Raw genomic sequence first — 22,377 nt, 5'->3', positions numbered from 1 at the left:
AAAATGTTTAAAGAGGAGGTAGAAAAGGTTTCTTGAAATATCAGGTATGAGGAGACAACAGGAAACCTGAGTTGAGGCCTGGGTAAGATCAGCCATGATCTAGTTGATCAGCAGATCAGTCTTAAGGGACTGAATGATCTAACTCTCTCTCTGTTTCTTCTGTTCCTGGGTAGTAGGATCTTAACAGCTGAATTAATACAAGGCTCTTGCGTTTGTTGTAGAATATGTTCTATGGATCTCTGGCCAATTATAAGAGGATTTTGACAAGATTCAATTCAGACAATTTGTCATTGAAGAGGAGAATTGTTTTTCCATCAATCTCAATTACAGTGCCTTTGAGGTGAAATGTAAGATTTCTTTATCATGCTATTCACCATACTCAGTCTAAATTTGAATCATCAAATTCTTCCTTATTGTATGCTATCAGTTTTATGATGGCTTTAGATAGAGAATTCCTCTCCAACCCATTGTGTCTCAGTAAGAAATATATTGTTGTCAAATCATTGATCAAACTACCTAGTAACAGTGCCCTAAAGAAACACCATCTGTCATGCTTTGCAAAACGTTGCTATTTTGGATAGATCTTTGCTTACTGAACCATTAATACTGCAAATATTGACAAAGCCATTTACTATTTGATGTGACTGTACAACCTTCATTACGTTACTTATGCACCATGTGAGAAGTATAGACCATCATCATGGCCCAAACTAAGTAAATGTCATTAAAGCAGTAGGTCATTACTGCAAGGTTATGACTTTTGGAAAGAGAAACAATCCCAACCACAAGCCCTGATCCCTTTCTCCTCCACCAATCTGAACTCCTAGGACTTGACACCTCCCATCCCTCCCCCAGGCTGGTAGCATGCATTGCTTGCTGGCCCCAATAATCCCTTCACACTTTTGTGTCACAACCCACCCCATCTTCTAGTTTCCCATAGTCCTGACAGCACAGCCCCCATCTCATGCTGGTCTCATTCACACTCCTCTCAGCTTCAGGCAAACCTCTCTTGGCCACATGGACACACACCCACTACACTTGCTGCCAGCTCAAACCCCTATCCCCAAACTACCTTAAGTACTCCATCAATCTACCTGGCACCCTAACTTCATATGTGCCTTATATATGATCCTTTCACAGCAGTCAGAACACGGCACTGTGACTGCTACAAAAGAATGTGTAGTCTGACTTCTCCCAACCATTCTTCACTATGAGGGAACTATTTGATTTTAGGTACATTCTGCATTTCTAAAGGAGCTGAGATTGGAGTTCCTGGCTACAAAATGCAGCGTTCTGTTTTAACGATAAAAGATACAAGCAGAATGCCAATCGATTGTGATTGCCACTCTTCAGAATATCCAAACTAATATTTCTCTCCAGTTAGCTAGCAAGTTTCTAGATCACTTGTGCTGGATCTACAACTTCTAACCATACAGCTCAGGCAGGCAACATCAAAGAGCTAAGAACTGATGGAGGAATGTGTCTTTGTTTATGTCAGTAATGTCTCTGTGCATGTGTTTCGTGTATGTGTGTGTTTGTGTTTGGTACGTGTGTACATGTGTGTTTGGTATATGTACATTGTGCAAGATGTCACCAGTACTATGCTTAAATTCCACATCTAATACAGTGGGTCTTGACATTGTGTCATTGTATTAAATGGGTGACAGGGACTCAGTCTCTCCCTATTTTTATATTCACTGATTTAAATATTTTGTATTAAGTATTTACTGCCAAAAATGATCATGTATAAAATGGATTCAGTTTTATTTCAAATTTGAATCAAACTCTGTTTCTGTAATACACAGAAGCAGCTTCTGTCTTGTTTATCTAGTGTTGTCTGTCTTCGTCAACTGTGTCAATTGTCCTGAATAAAACAATAAATAAAGAAAACAAAAACAGAAATGATTTGGAAAAATTCAGCAGGTGTGGTGGCATATTTGGAGAGAGAGCACAGTTATTTCAGATCCAGTGATCCTTCTTGAGCTTTTATTTCATTTTCAAATGGGAAATAGCTAGCATTATTTTGAATCCCCATTGTATGAACAATGCTTATTTTTTTAAACCTCTAGATAGGAATGAAGGACTATAAAAAAACTTGCAAAAGGTCATGAAAAGCAGCAACTTTTCTTTAACTTCTGTGGACAAATTAGGAAAAGTATCAAACAGCTATGAACCTAGCATTATTTAATTATAACCGTTTGATATCCTTTCTTGAGAACGGATAGGTATGCAGGTGTTGTTGGGTCAATAACAATGTAATAAATCGGTCACAGACCGTGCAAGTGAATATTTTCTTGGGTTAATCTACAGTTTAACTTCATAAAAGTAAAAGTAGAAAAAATAATGGGTGCACATGAAACTTATCTTTCTTCTTTTTCTTAAATGTCATCTGCTGCTTTCTCATCAATGAGACAAAAATACAATGGCATAGGACACAACTGAACTATCAAATTACCTGAATTAAGTTGATTTTTTAATTCCTCTTGATGGCCTTCAGGAGATCATTATCTTGAATTGATTACCCTTTCTGATATGTACATTATAATCTGGAGAGAAGATCTTAAACTAGGGTTGGATATTTCTTTGGAGTGGCCCTGCTAACTTTGCCTATGCTTTCATGGCATTTCAAGAAAAGCTATGAAGTAGAGTGGAACCATCTCTGTTATATTATCCTGACTCATGCCAATTTCTGCTATAGGCATCCCCTCACACCCCACTCCAATTGTACCATTCTTGCTGTAATCAGCTCATTTCAATATCTCCTTTCACCAGCCAGGTAATCAACCTGGCTAAATGCTAGGTGAGATTCTGCAGAGGTTTATCCAAATGAGGACTCCCCTTTACAATGGCACAGCCTTTGAATTAATTATCTTGTCGAATGGATTGTCTGCAGCCAGTGTTCTCCCACTCTCAACAGTGTCCCCAATGGAACTCAAGCCATCTTCTCGACATTGATCCTACCGTGCCCCTTTATCACTTAAAAGATCGCTGGAAGTCTCTTATCAGTCTTCAATACAAAAGGCACCTGCCAGTCCAGTCCTTTCTGGCAGTTGTCAGTCTGGTAAGGAAGCAATTGTGATGTTTCTGTTCAGGCCCAAGGTGAAACACTATTGATTTGTCATGAATTAATGTGCCATATTAAGTCAATAGGATCAACAATATTAATGTCAATATTAAGTCAGCAGGATCAATTCTGCCTGCTTTAAATTGGTGCTTCTTCAGCCTGTAGATTAAAATGGGAAATGGAACAAACATTTTGCATGTAAGGAAGATCGTTGTTTTTTAACAGCCCTCTTATCCAGGCAAATGGGGTTAAAATCTTTCCTTGAAAAGGAATCTAAACAAAATCTGGAACTTTTATAGAAACTTTGTGCAAGAATTCTGCTCCCTCCAAAACATTGATACAGCCATGTCCTCTATAAAATTCTGATTACAATATTTAATGACCACGTATCAAATGCCCCACAGTCAAAATAACACAGAAGTTCAATGCTTATACTACATGTCTATTCTACAAATTAAACTTTATATAACATTTATTACCTTTGTTTGTTAAATGGATTTCCAAAGGTGATGTTCTCTTCCACAGTTGTGTTCAATATCCAAGGTTTCTGTGCAGCATAGGCCACAGCACTCCTTCTCCTAGGGATAACAAACACACTAAATGCTGAGAACACTGGGGTGCGCCTATTCTGAGAATCACATTAATCTATTTTGAACTTCCAAGAACCTGTCTTGAACGACCCATGAGAATATTTTCATACTCTTTAGCTTGTCGTACCTCATTGCATGGATGACATTCACAAAGACAACTATATTTCCACTGATTAGAAGCTTAAAATATTTGCGAGGTATCAACCTTTTTCGCTGCATTTTGTTCCAATTAATTTGACTATGTTTCAAACTTCCTTTGATAATTATTTAAACTGATTCACAAACATGTGGCAATAGTAGCAGGGTTTTTTTTGTTAAATCAGCATGGACAATGCTACCTACCAGGGACAATATTGGAAATTAATTTTATTTGCCCTGCCAATGGATGTTGTTATGATCACTGCAGAAACCACTAACTTTTATAAATAGAAATTCACATTTCTGCCTAATACCTGTGAGCGCGATTTAGAAGACTTCATGCTTATGCTGTAACAATCGCACCAACCACGAGTGGATAAAAAAACTATTGACTAAATGCTATTGTTGTATACAACTTCTTAAACAACAAAACTTTCCAACATTACTTTTAACATAACCATAAAACTCACTTCATCCGTATACACTACACAAACCCTTAATAGTCATTCAAGTTTCCAAAACTCAGTCCAATGTGATATTTTGTTTCCCAGGGTTTACTTCTATTCATTTCCAGCAAATTTTACAGCCTTGTTTCAAATCCTCATGAATTTTGGTCTTTTCAATCTGAGCATGAGTTCCAAACCCCAAGTTTGCCTTGTGAATCATAAAGATTTTCGGTCTCTTGTTGTTCCTTTTCTCTTGGATCTTGGCAAACTAACTTGTCCATAAGTTTCAGGAACATCATCAAAACCATTTTCCTCTCATACTTAGCTGCATTCAATAGTGACTGACATGGATTGTAACCATGTAGAAATGCTAATTAGCTAATTTTTAGACTCCAAAGATATTCACTTTGGAATTAAACAAATAGTTTAAGCACACTATTTACAAACTGGCATTTTCAGCACATTCATTGGACTTTTGGGATTCTGTCTGACCACTGTAAACATAGATGCTGCACCGCTCCTGCTAATGTGGACACTTGACACATTCCTCATAAAGTATCACACCTTTCTTTAAAATTCACGGCCTGATCACCCAGACCTGTGGTCAGACACTTCAGCACCCATCACCTGCATCCCTCATGTCTCCTAAGTAAAAACACAGTCCAAAATATAACTAATAAATCTCATAACTGTAAAATGATCAAGAACTCTTATTCTGAGAATTGTCAAAGTTACATTCACCAACGCAGGCTGACAACTAAATAACAACATTTATCCATGCTAGGCACAAAAAAATCTCCAGGCATAATAAGCTATTTGACAATATTTTCACTGCTTGACACAATATCAAATGCAAAACTTGTGACATTTGTTTAATTATCTTTATCATTCAGGGACAGCAGAAAAAAAAATCACAAAGGAACACTCTCAACATCTGAACTATAATTTAGGATTTTTCCATTTCAAAGGGTTTAGCTAACAGTTTCTTAAAAGGAAATGGGAGATATTATAGGAAGGAATCAGATTATTTTGAAAAATGTTTCATTGTTCTGTAATCATAACTCCTAAACGTAATAACCTGTGTATCACAGAAGCTAAACTTCATAAATAACTTACAAGTATATTTGTTTAGTGCACCACAAAACATAGCAGTGTGACACAGCACCCCAAAGAAATTAAAATAAATGTTAAGGTGTATCTTTAAATAGAGCATGTACAGATAGAGTCAGATAAAGTCTTCCATGAAAGGATTAATGATAGGTGTGTGGTCAGAGGATGCAGGGACATCACCAGTGGAAAAGTACCACCAAGGTAGGGTTGCCAATTCTGGTTGTTTATATTCATAGGAGATTTCACATATCCTCGTACCCGTCCTTGATCACCAACCATGTCTATCTTTTCAGTGTACTTTTCTCCTTGGAAAGCAAATGCTCTTAATTATCCACAAAAACGAAATGGTCTTTGAATCCCATATCTGAATGTTGATTAGTTTAAAAATATTCAAGAAAATTTAAACAAAAATCAATAGCTTAAATAATATGATGTTACAAATTTGCTTGTTAGCAGTGCCATAGAGATTAATATTCAATGCCTGCAAACTCTGAGATGATCCTGGAGATTTGGCAGCCCTAAACCCAGGGGATACATCCAACAAAATCTGCTAATATTCACAACTGTGAAACAACACCAGGAGGAATTTTGGTAAGAGAGCAGCTTTCCATTGATAGGAAAGAACAAGTTGATATACCTCACTTCAATATCAACAGTCGAGTCTTCCTCTGTACTGCTGCAATATGTTAAACAGAAAGAGTACAAAATATTATGTCTCTTTAGGACAATGAAATATATATTACTCCAGTTAATTCCTCCAAAATATACAAGTACAAGTCTAAAATGTAGGAGATATACAGCTGTTCAGTCATCTACATCTATACCCTTCATTAGAATAAGATTAGCTTCTGTATGAGTTGTTGTCCAATATACAACTTTCCAATCCATTATTGCTTCTTTGTCGAAAAAGCATACCACCTCCACCAACTGTTTCTTTTTTCTCCACCAGTTTCATTCTTGGGAAAAACAATTGATAAAAGATTCTATTCAGAATATTAAGCCAAATTTCTGTCTCAGATTCTGACTGGACTGTTATCAATTTCATGCTCATAATGTTTCTATTCCTGAGTCAAACCATTATGTGTTTTGCTGTTATCACTCAAAAGTACAGCTCATACTGATGTGTCAAAGGGATGGGGTAGTGTTTTTTGTCATAATGTTTTATGGTGAAGGGGAGTCTGGCAGCAAGGGATTTGAAGCTTCAGTTTTGAAATCTTAAAATGATGTTTGTTAAATTCACATAATGTTCGGCTGTTCATCAGACTAATTTTTTTTCATCAATCTTTGAGACCTGCCACTTTATTTTCAGGAAGGTTGAAGCCAGAGGATTTGAGACAGGTCCTGATCTCAAATTGAAATTTGATTGATCTGATTGGTCACTTGAGTTTTAGAAGGATGTTGGTTGGAACATATTACAGTGATTAGAGTGCCTGAGGCGGAATGTAGCAGAGAACTATACTGATAGTGTGTGCAAGAAATAAATTGAATAAAGTGAGGGTCATGAGGGGAGACAACGGCCTAGTTGTATTATCACCTGACTGTTAATCCAGAGACCCAGATAATGGTCCGGGGACCCTGGTTCAAATCCTGTCACAGCAGACGGTGGAATTTGAATTCAATAAAATATCTGGCATTAACAATCTAGTGATGACTGTGAATCTATTGTTGACTGTAGAAAAAACCCATCTGGTTCACTAATATTCTTTAGGGAAGGAAACTGCCATCCTTACTTGGTCTGGCCTACATGTGACTCCAGACCCACAGCAATGTGTTTGATTCTTAACTGCTGTCTGGGAAATTAGGGATGGGCAATAAATGCTGCCTGGTCAGCGACACTCTCTTCCCGTGAATGAATAAATGAAATGTGGAGGATAAACATTGGCGTAGAACAGTTAGGCTGAATATTCCTGTACTGTAGATTCAGTGGAATTCTTTGGAAAAATCCAAATTATTTTCCATTTTCCTGGGAAACTGCATTGCGTATTTAAAGTTATATCTGCTAATGGTCATCCAATACTATGTTCAATGCATGACCATATTTTTCTGCCCATCTCCATTCTCCCAATGATGCATGATCTCAATTTATGAATTGGGGCTAAGATTTCTGCATCAGCAATTTCACCATATACAAGGAGGACATGCTGGAGATTTTCACACTCTGCTATGAGTTAGTAACAATTGTTCATTCCAATGAATGAAAATCACAAATGACAGAAACTTATACTTGTGCCTATTTTAATGTAAGCCTTATTTCACAAAATATTTTAGTTAACAGTGATATCTTGAGTCCACTGAAAATCCATCTAGATATATTCACTAAAAAATATTCTTGACTGATCTATCTTAGAAAGTTGCACTAACATTTTTAATTGGTCATCCGTTGCACCAAGATGCCAAAATAAAGGGAAGGCTGATAATTCTTTACCTTTGGTAAGTTGTCCAAAAACTAGTCTCATTATTTGATAGAATAACCTCGGTGCCACCTAAGTTGTACACTGCAAGCAACTGGTCCTCTTTTTACAACACCAAAGACACCAAACAATATAAAACTGCAGTGATAAATAATTCATAGAGTAAAAGTTATTAACCTGAACTGTTAAGTGTGTTCCTCTGCTCATAAATGTTGCCTGATCTGCTCAGAATTTCCACCATTTTGTATTTTTGTTTCAGATTTTCAAACTCTGCAGCTTGTTTTTGTATAAGGGGCTCTGCTGTTTACAGACCACCAATTCATGGAAATAAACAACATGTGGGATAAACAACCTCAAGTTTAATAAAGAGATGTTGCTGAAAATCATCAGCAGGAGCGAGCAACAACTACGGAGAGGCAAGTTAATGTTGAAAGGACTATCAACTGAAGTGTTACCTTTGTCTCTCTCTACTCAGATGCTGCATGGCTTGCTGAGTATTTACAGCATTTTCTATAATATCGTTCAGATTTCCAGCATCCACAATATTTTGTTTGTGTCCAAAATCTTTTTTTAATCTTGTCCTTTAACTGCATACCTGGCTGAAAGATTTGGGGGCAATACAGCGAACAGAATTGGAGACCATACCTGCTATTTCCCTCCATGCACTCACTGTATGTAGTACCGGAGGAGAATAAAGGAAACACGAATAAAGGAAAAACAGGGTGAAACTTATTTATGCAGAAACAGAAACAGAGAACAATGATCTTGCACATATATAGCACCATTTACAACTTCTGAATGTGCCAAAATGCATTTCAATTAATTCAATATTTTTGAAGTACAGTTGTTATGATAATGAAGGAAATGTGATAGCCAATATACTCGCCATATGAAATATATGAATGATTCATATAGTTTTAAGTGTTAAATGTGTGACAAATGTTGCACAAAACAGTGGGAAAATGTCCATGTTAATGAGTGCCCTGTGATCTTTTATGGTTCATCTGAGAAAGCAGGGAGGGTCTCGATTTCACATTTCAACAAAAAGATAAAAAATAAAGAATGCAACAGTGTGGTGGCCTTTAATTCACAAATCAGTACAGCAAGGAAATTGTGTAATTATTTAAATTGATTCTTGGGAAATGGACATTGCTGGCTAAACCAGTATTCATTGCTTATCCAAGATAACAAAGTGTGAAGCTGGATGAACTACCTCCCCACCTTTACTCTCCTCTCCACCTATCTTCTTTTCCGTCCATCTTCGGTCCGCCTCCCCCTCTCTCCCTATTTATTCCAGAACCCTCTCCCCATCCTCCTCTCTGATGCACATTGTCTCTAAAGTCCAATTTTGTGATTCTGACTACTTCAAACTCATACTTGGCCATTCTGTGAAGCACCTCTTTTAATTTCGCAATGAGCTCAATATCAATAAGAAGGACTTTCAAAGTTGACAGGATTGGGTTTGCTTGTTTCTGGAGCCTACATTGATGCTGGGTGGTCTATCCAGTTTTGTAGCTTGCTATAGACTTTGCATTGACTTTGATACAACTAACTTGCTTGCTGGATAACAAAGTGTGGAGCCGGATGAACACAGCAGGCCAAATTGCATCTTTGGAGCACCAAAGCTGACGTTTTGGGCCTAGACCCTTCACCTGTCTCAGTAATGTGTTTGACTCTTAACTGGCCTCTAAAATGGTCTAACTTGCTTGCTAGGCCATTTTAGAGGTCAGTTAGGAGTCAAACACATTACTGAGACTGGGGTCACATATAGGGGAGATCAGCATTCCTTCCCTAAAGAATATTAGTGAACAAAATCAGTCTTTACAACCATAGACTATGGTTACATGATTGGTATTAAACTACCTTTATAATTCCAAATATTTTATTAAATTTCAATTTCACATTATGCTGTTGTGGTATTCAAACTCATGGCCACATAGCATGAGACTGGGGCTCTGATTACTGGTCCAACGTTAATGCCACTACGTTTCCACTTTCCATTACAACATCTAGGAACTCTGTAATTGCTTTTAAGATTTTTTTGAAAAGGAATTCTCAGAGTTTAAATTAATTGTGAAGGGATCCATTGTAACTGTCCTGAATAATAAGAAATACTGGCCTATCTAAACTGAGGGTCCTTGACCGGGAAGCAGAAGAAACAGAAAGGAAGTAAGGAAGAGTCTGTCACTGACAGACATAGAATCAAATCCCCACAGTATGAAATCAGGCCATTTGGGCCATCAAGTCCAGACCAGCCCTTTGAAGGGCCTCCCACCAAACCCACCCTATCCCTGCAAGCCTGAACTTCCCATGGTTAATCCACTTAGCCTGCAATTCCCTGGTCACTATGGAAAAATTAGCATGGCTAATCCACCTAACCTGCATGTTTTGGGCTGTGGGAGGAAACTGCAGCACCCAGAGGAAACCCACACAGACATGGGGAGAATGTGCAAACTACACACAGACAGTTGCCTGAGGGTGGAATTGAACTTGGCTTCCTGGTGCTGTTGGGCAGTAGAGTTAACCACTGTGCCACCCCTAAAAAAGAACAGTTGGAAAGGAATACAAAGTGTGGAGCTGGATGAACACAGCAGGCCAAGCAGCATCTCAGGAGCACAAAAGCTGACGTTTCGGGCCTAGAGCCTTCATCAGAGAGGGGAATGGGGAGAGGAAACTGGAATAAATGGGGAGGGGGGAGGCGGACCGAAGATGGAGATTACAAGAGAGTTGCAGTGGGAGAGAGATTCCCTGAGGTTGGTCCGGAGGGAGGAGGGTAACTTCTTCAGGTTAGGCATCCCTGGAAGAGGCTTCACAGTGGGGTTGAAATTGTATCAGTGATAATGGGAACTGCAGATGCTGGAGAATCCAAGAATACAAAGTGTGGAGCTGGATGGATTCTCCAGCATCTGCAGTTCCCATTATCACTGATACAATTTCAACCCCACTGCGAAACCTCTTCCAGGGATGCCTAACCTGAAGAAGTTACCCTCCTCCCTCCGGACCAACCTCAGGGAATCTCTCTCCCACTGCAACTCTCTTGTAATCTCCATCTTCGGTCCGCCTCCCCCTCTCTCCCTATTTATTCCAGTTCCCTCTCCCCATCCCCCTTTTCTGATGAAGGGTCTAGGCCCAAAACGTCAGCTTTTGTGCTCCTGAGATGCTGCTTGGCCTGCTGTGTTCATCCAGCTCCATACTTTGTTATCTTGGATTCTCCAGCATCTGCAGTTCCCATTATCACTGTTGGAAAGGATAGCTTTATGCAGAGAAGCGGGAGGTTGTAGCAGATCGCACAATGAGAAAGTGCAGAGGCAGATCAAGTAACACAGACAATACGTGACAGATGAAGATGCACTTGCAGGAAGTGTTGAGTTTTTATTTGTTTCACTGAAAAGGAGAAAGAAGCTCTTGGATATACTGTGTGAGTAATTGTAAAGATCAAAAGCCTGGACTGCTGTATGAGTAGCTTGGAGGTGCTAGAGTTGGTATTTTCTCAGAAGTGGGCAAACAATGAACTCGGGTGTTATTGTTATTGTTTAGTTGGTTGAAATGGAATGCTACACCATCAGGACTGTCTTAACATGATGGAGACGGGGTTGCAGAAGTGGGCCATGCTGATGCTTATTCTACCCAGGAAACTTTCAGGTGAAAGCTATTTTTGGATAGGACTCCTGACCTCCCGAGTGAATCAAGAATAGGATAATGTAGAATTGTATAGCCACATAATGCTGCACACAATGAAGGGAAATGTTCATATCTTTGTTGTATTGTTTAAAGATGAGTTTATGTTTTTATTTCAAGTATCATTTTCCTGTTAATCAATGTTTAATTGACCTTAGTTCTGATTGATGTTAAAGAAGTGAAGTCTTGCTTGTCATTTCTTCATTTGGTGGAAGGGTCATTTGGCAAATTTGGTTGTTTTCAAATTACGGTTCCTCCTTGGGGATTGCGACAATAGTACTTGCTGTGAGGGCTGAGTAAACACTGGGTTGTGCAAATTGCCCATATGCTGAATTCCCAAATTCAGTACAATATTTTCAAGGTTACATTTGTTTTGTCTCTTTTTTGCAAAATTATGACCTCTGTCGGAAATTTGTGATTATCGCTTAGTTTGCAGAACAAGGCAAAAGCGACTTTAGGATATAAAGATCTCCAGACCATTCATGAAGAACACAACCGTAAGTGATTGCAGTTGATTCAGCTATAATTAGGAAGTTTTAATAATTCAGGACACACTTTAATATCATTCAGTTGCTTCAGTACCTGTTCCAGTAGACATTTCCAGAATTTTTTTGCATTTCTCCAAGAATTGCCAAAAGTAAGGAAGATTTGCCACACCCGACCTGACCAACTATCATGGTAAGCTGTCCTAAGGAAAAGAGAAAAACCTTTCAACTGCATATTACTTATACATCAGATCAGCAATACATATGAATATAACTTGTTTCAAAAAGTTGAATTGATAAAATTGCTATAAGACATTATTATCTCGTCGCTGACTAGCCATACATATTGCTCCAAAAGATATATTTTGGCATCGTGCAATAAATTTAAGATGAAGTCTTATATATATTTGGGTACTTTCCGAACCAACCTGTTCAGAGTTGTTATTACATGCCTCTGGAGTAGGTGTGACTTTAACCTCTGGCCGAGAGGTTGGGACCTTTCTACTTTGTTACAAGAGCACCACTCATATAATCACATAATTTACATAAATACACTTCGTATGTTTGTATTTACAATTAAAACATTAATGTTTTGCTAGAATAGCCGCCACCAATCTGCCAGACACAGCCATGTCTGTGCAACTTCTCAATTTTCCTCTAGCATCTACTGATGGTGCCTTAACTGCCTTAGACTAATTTATGAAAATGTTGACTTTCAAATTAAAATACAACAGACCTGCTCCTACTCTTCATTTGGAGCTGCTTGTCCATTGCCATGTAGTTTCCAATTGTGGATACTGGAGTTTAAAGTCACCAGGATTTAGTGGACCACAGGGACATACTCCTATCAGAGAGAGACACTGGTGTTGGCTTAATGTAAGCTTCACCACACTTCAGGCAAGGGGAGAGGTTGCAAAGAAGAATTTGTCATGGTAAGGTCAACCGGTGCAGGAATTGAGCCCACACTGTTGGCCTCACCCCATATTGTAAACAACCATCGAACCAATTGAAGCTACAACACAGAACCAGAAGCATATTGAAAAGAAGCATATTCTACGATTGCATTATAATCACTGAATACCCCAATACCCTGGCAATTAACACTGACCAGAAGCCCAACTGAAGCTGCTCCAAACATACTTCAACAATAGGTCAGTTGGTGGGAATTCTACAGCAACTATCACATCTCCTGTCTGCTGAGGCCTATTCACTATTAAGCACAAGTCAGGAGTGCTTTAGAATACTCCACCTACCTGAGCGAGTACAGCTCTAACAACTGTCCAGACCTTCAAAATCATCCAGGACCAATCAACTTGCTTGATCTGCGCCCCATCCACCACCTTCAACACTCACTCCCGCCAGCATTGTGGCAGCAAGGAGTGACTTTACAAGATGAACTGCAAGAACTTGTAAGGCTCCCTTGTAAAACCAGTGACCTTTAAAACTAGCCACTTCTACCACGGAGAAGAATAAAGCTAGAACCAAAACAAAGATGGTGGAAAAGCTCAGCAGATCTGGCATGAAGAAGGGTCACTGGACACGAAACATTAACTCTGTTTTCTCCTCCACAGATGTTGCCAGACCTGCTGAGCTTTTCCATCAACTTTGTTTTGGTTCCTGATTTACAGCATCCACAGTTCTTTTGGTTCTTATGAAGAATAAAACAAGCCAGTGTGTAAGGAAATTACCACCTACAGTTTTCCTCTTAGGCACACATCGTTCCAACTTGAAATATGTGTTCCTTCATTTTACAGGATAGAAATCCTGGAATTTTCTCCTTAACAGTGCTGTCTTTGTCCCAAGACCCAAAGGACTGGAGCAGTTTTCCCCTTAGCAATGGTAACCAGGAAATCACAGATTTAAAAAAAAATCCATTACACTTCAAACAGTAAGGGAAGGTGGTGGCTTAATGGCTATGTCACTAGACTTGTAAGCCAGACTAGTATTCTGGGGAAGCAAAAACAGAAGTTGCTGGAAAAGCTCAGCAGGGCTGGCAGCATCTGTGAAGAAAAAATCAGAGTTAACATTTTGGGTCCAGTAACCCTTCCTCAGAACTAGTATTCTGGGGACAAGGGTTTCAATCCCAACATGGTAAATGTTGAAATTTGAATTCAATCAATTTTGAATAAAAAGCTAGTCTAAAGGTGACCATCTTGTATCCATCTTGTTATTGTTGTAGGCCGTTCTGTTTCACTAATGCCATTTAGGGAATAAAATCTGTTGCCCTTAATTGGTCTGGCCAACATGTGACATCCACAGTTATGTGATTGACTCTTAACTATCCTTGGGGCATTTCGTTTGGTTAGTTTAGCAATTACATGTTTAGCTTTTTATTCTGGCCTTATTTACTTGGATATGTGGTTCGTACACTGAAATTTATTTGCTGTGCAACCATAATTGGTTACCTAACTTCAAAAAAGCCTGCACTTTGTTTTATTACATAATCATCTTGAAATTCATTTGAAAATTGTAAGCCCATTCTTCACTTATTAATGTCTCTGTAGAATTTGTTGCATTCCTCCTCAGTGTTAACTAGACCTCTTAATTAGGTATTTTCATCAATTTAGAAATTGTGTTTTTGATTACAAATTTCAAATACCAGTGATTGCAGCATTGGCCTTTACGGAACTCCACTTCCTGCCTTCTGCTGCTCTGAATACAGTGTCTACCATCCTGAAGATACAAGTATTGTAACTTGTCCAGGCTTCATTAACAGTACCTTCTAAACTGTGATCTTTGCTACCTAGCAGAATAAGAGCATGGGAACACCAACAACTCTCCCTCAACCATCCTGACTTGGAGATATCATGCTCTTCTTTCACTGTCATTGGCTCAAAATCCTAATCCAGACCTCATGGCTGTGTGGATATCTGTGCATCATGTGGCTGCAGAGATTGCAATAACTGTTTCTAGCTCTCTTTTCAAGGTCAATGAGATATGGATAATAGATGCTGACCTTTCCAGCAATACAGACATTTCATAAATTAATAAGAAAAAGCCTAACTGCATGTTCTGATCTGATCCAACCAAAGAATGCATAATAATAGGACACCTGATGACCATGACATCAGTAAATTCTGAGCACATCTTGGATGTCCATCATAGAACATAGAACAATACAGCACAGAACAGGCCCTTCGGCCCTCGATGTTGCACCGGCCTGTGAATTAATCTAAGCTCCTCCCCCTACACTATCCCATCATTATCCCTATGCTTATCCAAGGACTGTTTAAATGCCCCTAATGTGGCTGAGTTAACTACATTGGCAGGCGGGGCTTTCTACGCCCTTACCACTCTCTGAGTAAAGAACCTGCCTCTGACAACTGTCTTAAATCTATCCCCCTCAATTTGTAGCTATGTCCCCTCGTACAAGCTGAAGTCATCATCTTTGGAAAAAGACTCCCACTGTCCACCCTATCTAATCCTCTGATCATCTTGTATGTCTCTATTAAATCCCCTCTTAGCCCCCTTCTCTCCAATGAAAACAGACCCAAGTCCCTCAGCCTTTCTTCATAGGGCCTGCACTCCAGACCAGGCAACATCCTGGTAAATCTCCTCTGCACCTTTTCCAATGTTTCCACATCCTTCCTGTAATGGGGCGACCAGAACTGCACGCAATATTCCAAACGAGGCCGCACTAGCATTTTGTACAGTTGCAGCATGGCATCACGGCTCCAGAGCTCAATCCCTCTATCAATAAAACCTAAAACACCGTAAGCCTTCTTAACAGCACTATCAAGAGCCAACAACATTTAATACTAGTGCCAACTAAGGATGCAGCTTCTCTGCCTGCCACACACCCACACACCATCAATTAATGCCAGCAATGAAGGAAAATGCTGATTAGTTACTTTAGCCCCTAATTGAACCTGAATGAAGACTCTTTCATGTAAACTTTCATAAGAACATAGAAACAGGAGTAGGCTATTCAGCCTCTCAAATTTATTCTGCACTTCATGGCTGCAATGTGCCCTGACTCTACATTTTGATCTTTATTCTTTTACAGCTTTGCTTAACAATAGCCTATCACAGATTTAAAATCAACAATCGATTTACTATATTTTGTGGTAGAAAATTCTAAATCTTTATCACCTTTCCTGTCTGGAAATGCTTCTTAACATGCTTTCTATGGTTTATCCCTAATTTGTAGACTATGCCCTTAGTTCTAGAATCTCCTACCAGTGGAAACAGTTTATCTACACATCCTTTTTCTGTTAATATCTTGAAGACTTGGATAGATCACTTGTTAACCATCTAAATCCTTGAGAATCCAGGCCTAATTTATATAATCTCTTTTTATAACACAACTCCTGAAGTCCAGGGGGTATCGTTCTTGTCTGTTAGTGCTGATGCTTTATTATTTCTCTTTTCCAATTTAACCAACACACTTTTTGAAGTTTTGCCGCTAACTGCAGGACCTTAAATATGATTGCTGATTATTTCCTCATTCTCTATCCTGTTACTTGATTTTGAAACTGTATTGACTTCCCCTGAGCCCTCCTTCCCATTTATTGCTTTAAAGTCCACATGATCATCTTATTTAGCCTTCCTGCTCAGATCCTGGCACAGTGGAGTTTCCTCCTGTCCCAATGATGATAACAGTGCTCCACAAAATGGAACCCCTCTTAACCACATCATTTCTTTAGCCATGCATTTACATTATTAATTTTCTTATCTCTACGCCAATTTGCACGTCGTTTGGGATAAAACACCAATACTCCCTTGAGGGCCTGTTCTTTAATTTTGTCCCTAATTCCTGATTTTCCCAAACAGGACATCTTGTTTACTCTTGCCTACGTTGTTGATGCCAACATGGACCACAACAACTTGATCCTACCCCTCCCACTCCAATGTCCTTTCAAGCTAGTTTCAGGTGTCCCTTAACTTGGCACCAAGCAAGCAACGGACATCGTGGCTCTCTCAATCCTGCTTACAAAGGTGTTTTCTGTGCACCTAAATATAGAAGTCCTTCCCATTTCTTTTCACTAGCCCCACCTGAATGGCATCCTGTACACAGCACATGGTTAGTTTGCCCATTCTCCCTATAATCTTTTTCTTCATCCACACAGGGAGCAAGTTTCTCATTCTTGTTTGACAAGGTCAAGAGCTGAGGCTCCTTCTAAGTCACTTGTAGTCAACACCCTGCCTGTCACTGACCATTGGCCAAATTTGAAGTACTTAACGTACAGGGTATGACTGCTTTTTGAAACACAGTGTCCATGTAACTCTCCCCCTCCCTGATGTGTTACAGTATTTGTTGCTTGGAACCCAGGCTCATTCCTTGAGCAATTAACACTTGCCACATGTGTACTTACTCTGAACCACAATGGGGTCCACCAGCTCCCACATCATGCAGGTACAACACATTCACCTGGCCTTGCATCTCTACATTATTTAGTTAAAAGTTTTGATTAATTTTATACATTTCCTAATGGTCTTTACTTTTTAATCTGTAAAATATTTCCTCTATTAATCATTTTCAAATGTAACCCATTTCCATCCTTCAGGGAGACTCTGTTTGTCATGGTCTCTAGACAAATCCTCTTGGAAACTAACTGTAAGGATTTGAACCTATCATATTTGAATCTTGGTTCATTTTTGATCCTTTTCTAGTGCTACTGCTATGTTGGGAGTTTGAAGTAACCATGCACTAATTTACGGACACAGATCCCACATTTGTAATGATAACAATGTTCAGAATCAGTTAACTGTTTAATGCACAGAACTTAGCCCTCACTTTAGAATCATGGTTATCTCTGTTTCCATTTCAGAATCCATAAACAAAAGGAGATCAAGAAGAATCATTGGCTGACATTGATACTAGCCAAAGGTAAAATAAACTTGAGAATTAACTGATTTCTGTCTGTTGTAAATTTGCCAGAATTTATTGCACTTCACAATGTGCAAGTGGACATTTCTACAAATCCCTTTGAATAGTTGTAGCATGTTCAACAGAACAGAAAACGCAATTGCTGATTTCAGTAGCTGGAACTCTACGCTATCAACAGGTAACAAAAAGAACAAAGGCTGATTAATTCATGTTCCCAATCAATATAACAACATTTTTTATTTATCAAGGCATTACACATTTATTGTTCATGTATTTCTTTCACTGTCCTACCATGAGGAATCTTGATTTCAATGTTAGACAAAGTAGGAGCTCCGTCAGACGTCCAGGTAAAAAATCCATTTGTCACCTGCAGTTACATAGAAAAGTATTAGAAAAACCTGCAAACTATAAATAGTTCTGAAACATCAGTGATCAACTTTGTGATGTATATAATGTGTATATGTGAATTGCAGTCATTCTTATTAGCCCAAAAAACATTGACATGGGCCTGGATTGTACTATTTGCACAGAAGTCCTGGTCTTGGGAGGAAATGACTGTCGCCGGCACTGTCAGACAAGCAGCAGAACGTCAGAGCTTTATGGGCAGCAGCTAATTAAATTGCTTTCACAGGACTGCTTATAGGCCAGATGTACTCGTATTTCATCCTGAAGCATACAAAGTTTGCCAATGTTGTATGGACGTGACAGCTCACTATGCTGTATGAACTGCTGCACATGATGAAGATTATTGCTACCATCCTCCTGAAGTGCAAGAAACTACAGGACCTCCTAAGTCTAATCACTTCTTGGTCTAACCAGAAGAGATTCTTGGAGTTAACAATGACATTCTTATTGCATGTTAACAACTAGTTACCGGTTATATTAATATAACAGTGTTAACATTGTTACAGAGCTTTGAAGAAGACCTGGGTGTTAGGACTTACTCCTTCAAGATCCTAAGCTGAAGCTCCTACAAGTCCATGTGACATGATCAGAGTGGGTGATACTTATGGCATGCCTTTCAGACCCATGTACCAATGGCATGCATGTGCAACAAGCAATAAGAAAGCAAATGGAATGTTGGCCTTTATGGAGAATGTAGTATAAAACTTGAAATTTTTTTATGACTGTTCATGCTTTTTTATTATTGAGGCCACACCCCAGAGTACTGCAAGTAGTTTTTTTCTTATTAAAAGAGAGATATACTTGCATTGGAGACAGTTCAGTGAAGGTTTATTTAGCTGATTCCTGTGATGAAAGCGTTGTCCTACAGAGAAAGGCTTAGAAGGTTGGAACTATACTCATTGGAGTCTAGAAAAATAAGAGGTGATCCTCTTGAAAACATTAAAATTTGGAGGGACTTTGATAAGGTCGATGTTGAAAGCGTGTTTCCCTTTATATTTTAGGGAAATCTAAAATCGGGGGTACCATTTCAGAATAAGGGAGCTAGCATTTAAGGTGGAGATGAAGAGGAATTTCTTCTGGCCCAACGTTGTTAATTTTTGGAATTTTCTTCTATGGGGCGTAGAGAAAGCTGAGTTGTTGGCACTTTGATCTCTGCTAGCAGGGCAGATGTCTCTCTGTTCTTCACAGTCAAAAGACATTTTAGTTCTGAAGAAAAACTAAAGAAGAAATCCAGTTCACTTTTCCTTCAGCAGTTGTTGTAAGCTATGACTTTTAACTGATAAGTCAGAGACCCCTTATCAGTGTAGCAGCCTCCTTGTGTCTCTCGCAAACCAACAGAATTATCCAAAGAAAATTGACTCAAAAGCGGCATTCTAACAATCAAAAGAATCTGAACCAAAGAACTACCTCCCCATTTTCCTCTGCCCATAATTTATCTTTCCCTGTGTGTTTGTGTCTGTGTCTGTGTGTGTGTGTGTGTGTGTCTGTGTGTGTGTGTGTGTGTGTGTGTGTTGAGGTATATCAGTTCTAACTTGTGTTATATTCAATGCTTTGTAACTACTAACCCATAGTTAGAGGCTAATTACTTGTACTATATCGTAATTCTTGTTCATTAGCAAAACCTGGTTCTTGCTCTCTATCAACTTGTGTCCGAAAATCATGTAAAATGAGGAATTTTGCATATTCATTTTAAAATCTTTAACTTTTGCAATGACCCCAGGAATAGTGAGGTTTGATTTCTGGCTTGCTATCCCAGTGAGCCGTGACAATGTCCACTATGAACTGCTTCCCATGCTGCCTCAATACAAAGTGCTTCTGCAAAATGTCTGGACCACACACACAGGCTTGGTGCAGCAAGTGTCAGTTTGTAGGGCAAAAACACAGAATCCATATTTGCTGGACATAATGACATTGTAGCATCAGATACAGCCACTTCCAGAGTCATGCTAGTTGCAATCAGTTCACTGCCCACTTTCTATGAATGGACAGTGAAGGTGCTTCGAGATCAGATTTGGTCAAAGGCAATTTACAACGTACAACGTGCTTGAAAATTAAACTTGGGCATCTCAATGATGAAGTTAGCACCAATGACATTACAAAGGGTCACTGATGTCCAAAATGGAATCATTCTTTATGCCACCTTCCAGGGTCCTTTGTGTGCCACACGTCATTGCTTCATTGGTTACCATGCAAGATGGTCTAGACTGAATGTTGTGAGAAATTGATTTATTGATGTGGGGCAGGCAGGATGTCAGACTGCTGTAGGCACTTCCTTCGTGATGAACTGGGGAGTCATTCAGCTGGTATGTCTCATTTACCTCATCACGTTGCTGTGGATTTCATCAATAAGATTCCATTCGATTCAACTGTGAAGTGTGTGCCGCTATCCTGGAAGATGCTAAAATGTCTACATCCTAGAGCACTGTCATGTAGTTGGTGAATTTGAGAGTCTGGTTGCCTGCAGAACAGATACCCACAGATGCTTATGACACCATTAGACAGTCCTGACTGGTACAGAGAGCAGGTTTTATGTAACCCCTGTCTCAAACGGGTCTGTCATAGAGGAGATAATTGGGCTGTTCAGGATGTGGTTCCGTTGCCTGAACTGGGGGCCATCCAGTGTAGTCTTAACAGACTGGTGGTCAGTCTGTAATTAGGGTGAGAGAATGAGGTTCTGTGTGTGAGGGAATGTTGCCATGTCAACTATGTGCCATGGGTAGCGTGGCTTCATAACTGCGGTGTGGCAAGCTACAGGGATAATGCTGGATTGCCAAGTATAGTCCAAATTGCACTGTGGACTTTCAAAGGTGACACGGGTGCAATGGGTGCCAATCTCACAGCGATCTCGCGAGTGGTGACTTGTTCTGGGTATAGTGTGTGGTAAGATGGGGATGAAATTGGATGTAAGGGACACAGTCTGGGTAGGCTAGGTAGTTAGTGAGGTGAGCTTGGTAAAATATAGAAGAAATATTGCTAAGCTTCATGGTGGAATTTCTGCCAGAAAACACTATGCAACTTGGACTTAGCGAAAAAAAAGTAAAATTCAGCCCTTAATTTATTTTTCTGCTAAGGAAGGCCCTACAAATGGAATTCCACTTTTAACATTTATTTCTGTACAATTTTCAGGATTGCAACTCTGGCTTTTCGTGAGAACGCCCTTTATTGCTGGAGCAGCTCAGTGGATGCCATCTATCAGGACACTTTGTTTCTTAAGTGGCTGCTACTCAGCATGTTTCTCTGACCTAAATTCCAGACTTCATTTGTTTTAATTGTTCACTCAGTGAAAGAAATTAAGAATAAGCTGGTTGCATTTCATTGTTTAAAAGTAAATCCTCAAATATTTTGGCTTTTTTTTCCATTCATTCACAGGACACTGGCCAGGCAGCATTTTGCCCATCTCTAGTTGCACAGAGAGCACTTAAGGGCCAACCACATTGCTTTGGGTCTGGAGTCACATTTGGGCAGATTTCCTTCCCTAAAGGGTATGTGAGAATGAGATGGGCTTTTCCCCAAAAATTGACCATGGATTCATGATCATCATTGGACTCTTAGGTCAAGATATTTATTGAATTGAAATTCTGCTGTCTGCCATAGCAGGATTTGAACCTGAGTCACCAGATCATTACTGAGGTCTCTCAGTTAACAGTCCAGCAATAATAAAGGCCATCGTTTCCCCTATCTCAGCTTCACTATTTCAGCTTAAACATCTGCCAGGTTCTTTTGGATCTTCACAGAACTGACATAGTTGCATGAAACATTTAGGAAAAAATGCAAGCCAAAAATAAATATACATACCTAAATCATAAAACTGACAATTCTCACCTTCATAAAATTTAAAAAAAAATTGATTGTAGCTATTGTGAAAATAGATATAATTGACATTTATTTCACCTTTATAAAAACATCATCTCCTTCTGTGATGCTTATCTGCTGTCTGGACTGAGGTTCGTAATTGTGCCATTCCTCTTTGCTGGGCCGTTTGCGGTTAATGACTTTAAGGGGCTGTGCAGGAGTGAGCGGAAAATGGAAGGGTAAGTGTTCATAGTACGATACGTGCTAATTAAATTACATAAACAAATGCACACACAGCTTGAATCCATATAAATACATTCTTAAAGATTGTGTATTACATAACGGATGCTGTTAATAGAAGCGATTGATTGTGATGGACTTTTGGTTACAGGGTTCTCCTATTGCATGGTAGATTGTGAACATGCAGG

The 22,377-nt window shown here is 39.2% G+C and overlaps 1 protein-coding gene across 7 annotated transcripts in view; it reads right to left on the bottom strand.

The window, feature by feature from the left end:
- abcc8 (ATP-binding cassette, sub-family C (CFTR/MRP), member 8) overlaps positions 1-22,377 on the bottom strand; it is a 205,107-nt gene that overhangs the window by 62,792 nt on the left and 119,938 nt on the right. For 5 of the 7 annotated variants that reach the window (XM_048545426.2, XM_048545428.2, XM_048545423.2 and 2 more), the window contains 5 exons: positions 22,049-22,159; positions 18,044-18,119; positions 12,020-12,125; positions 5,986-6,024; positions 3,544-3,642 (listed from right to left, as the gene is read on the bottom strand). In XM_048545426.2, the coding sequence (XP_048401383.1) occupies positions 3,544-3,642; positions 5,986-6,024; positions 12,020-12,125; positions 18,044-18,119; positions 22,049-22,159 (431 nt within the window). The remainder of the gene's footprint in view (positions 1-3,543; positions 3,643-5,985; positions 6,025-12,019; positions 12,126-18,043; positions 18,120-22,048; positions 22,160-22,377) is intronic. The other 2 variants (XM_048545427.2, XM_048545429.2) reach the window with 2 other exon arrangements.

The sequence above is a fragment of the Stegostoma tigrinum genome, chromosome 17 (assembly GCF_030684315.1).
Source record: "Stegostoma tigrinum isolate sSteTig4 chromosome 17, sSteTig4.hap1, whole genome shotgun sequence".
Taxonomy (NCBI): domain Eukaryota; kingdom Metazoa; phylum Chordata; class Chondrichthyes; order Orectolobiformes; family Stegostomatidae; genus Stegostoma; species Stegostoma tigrinum.
This window is presented reverse-complemented; position numbering and strand designations above follow the sequence as displayed.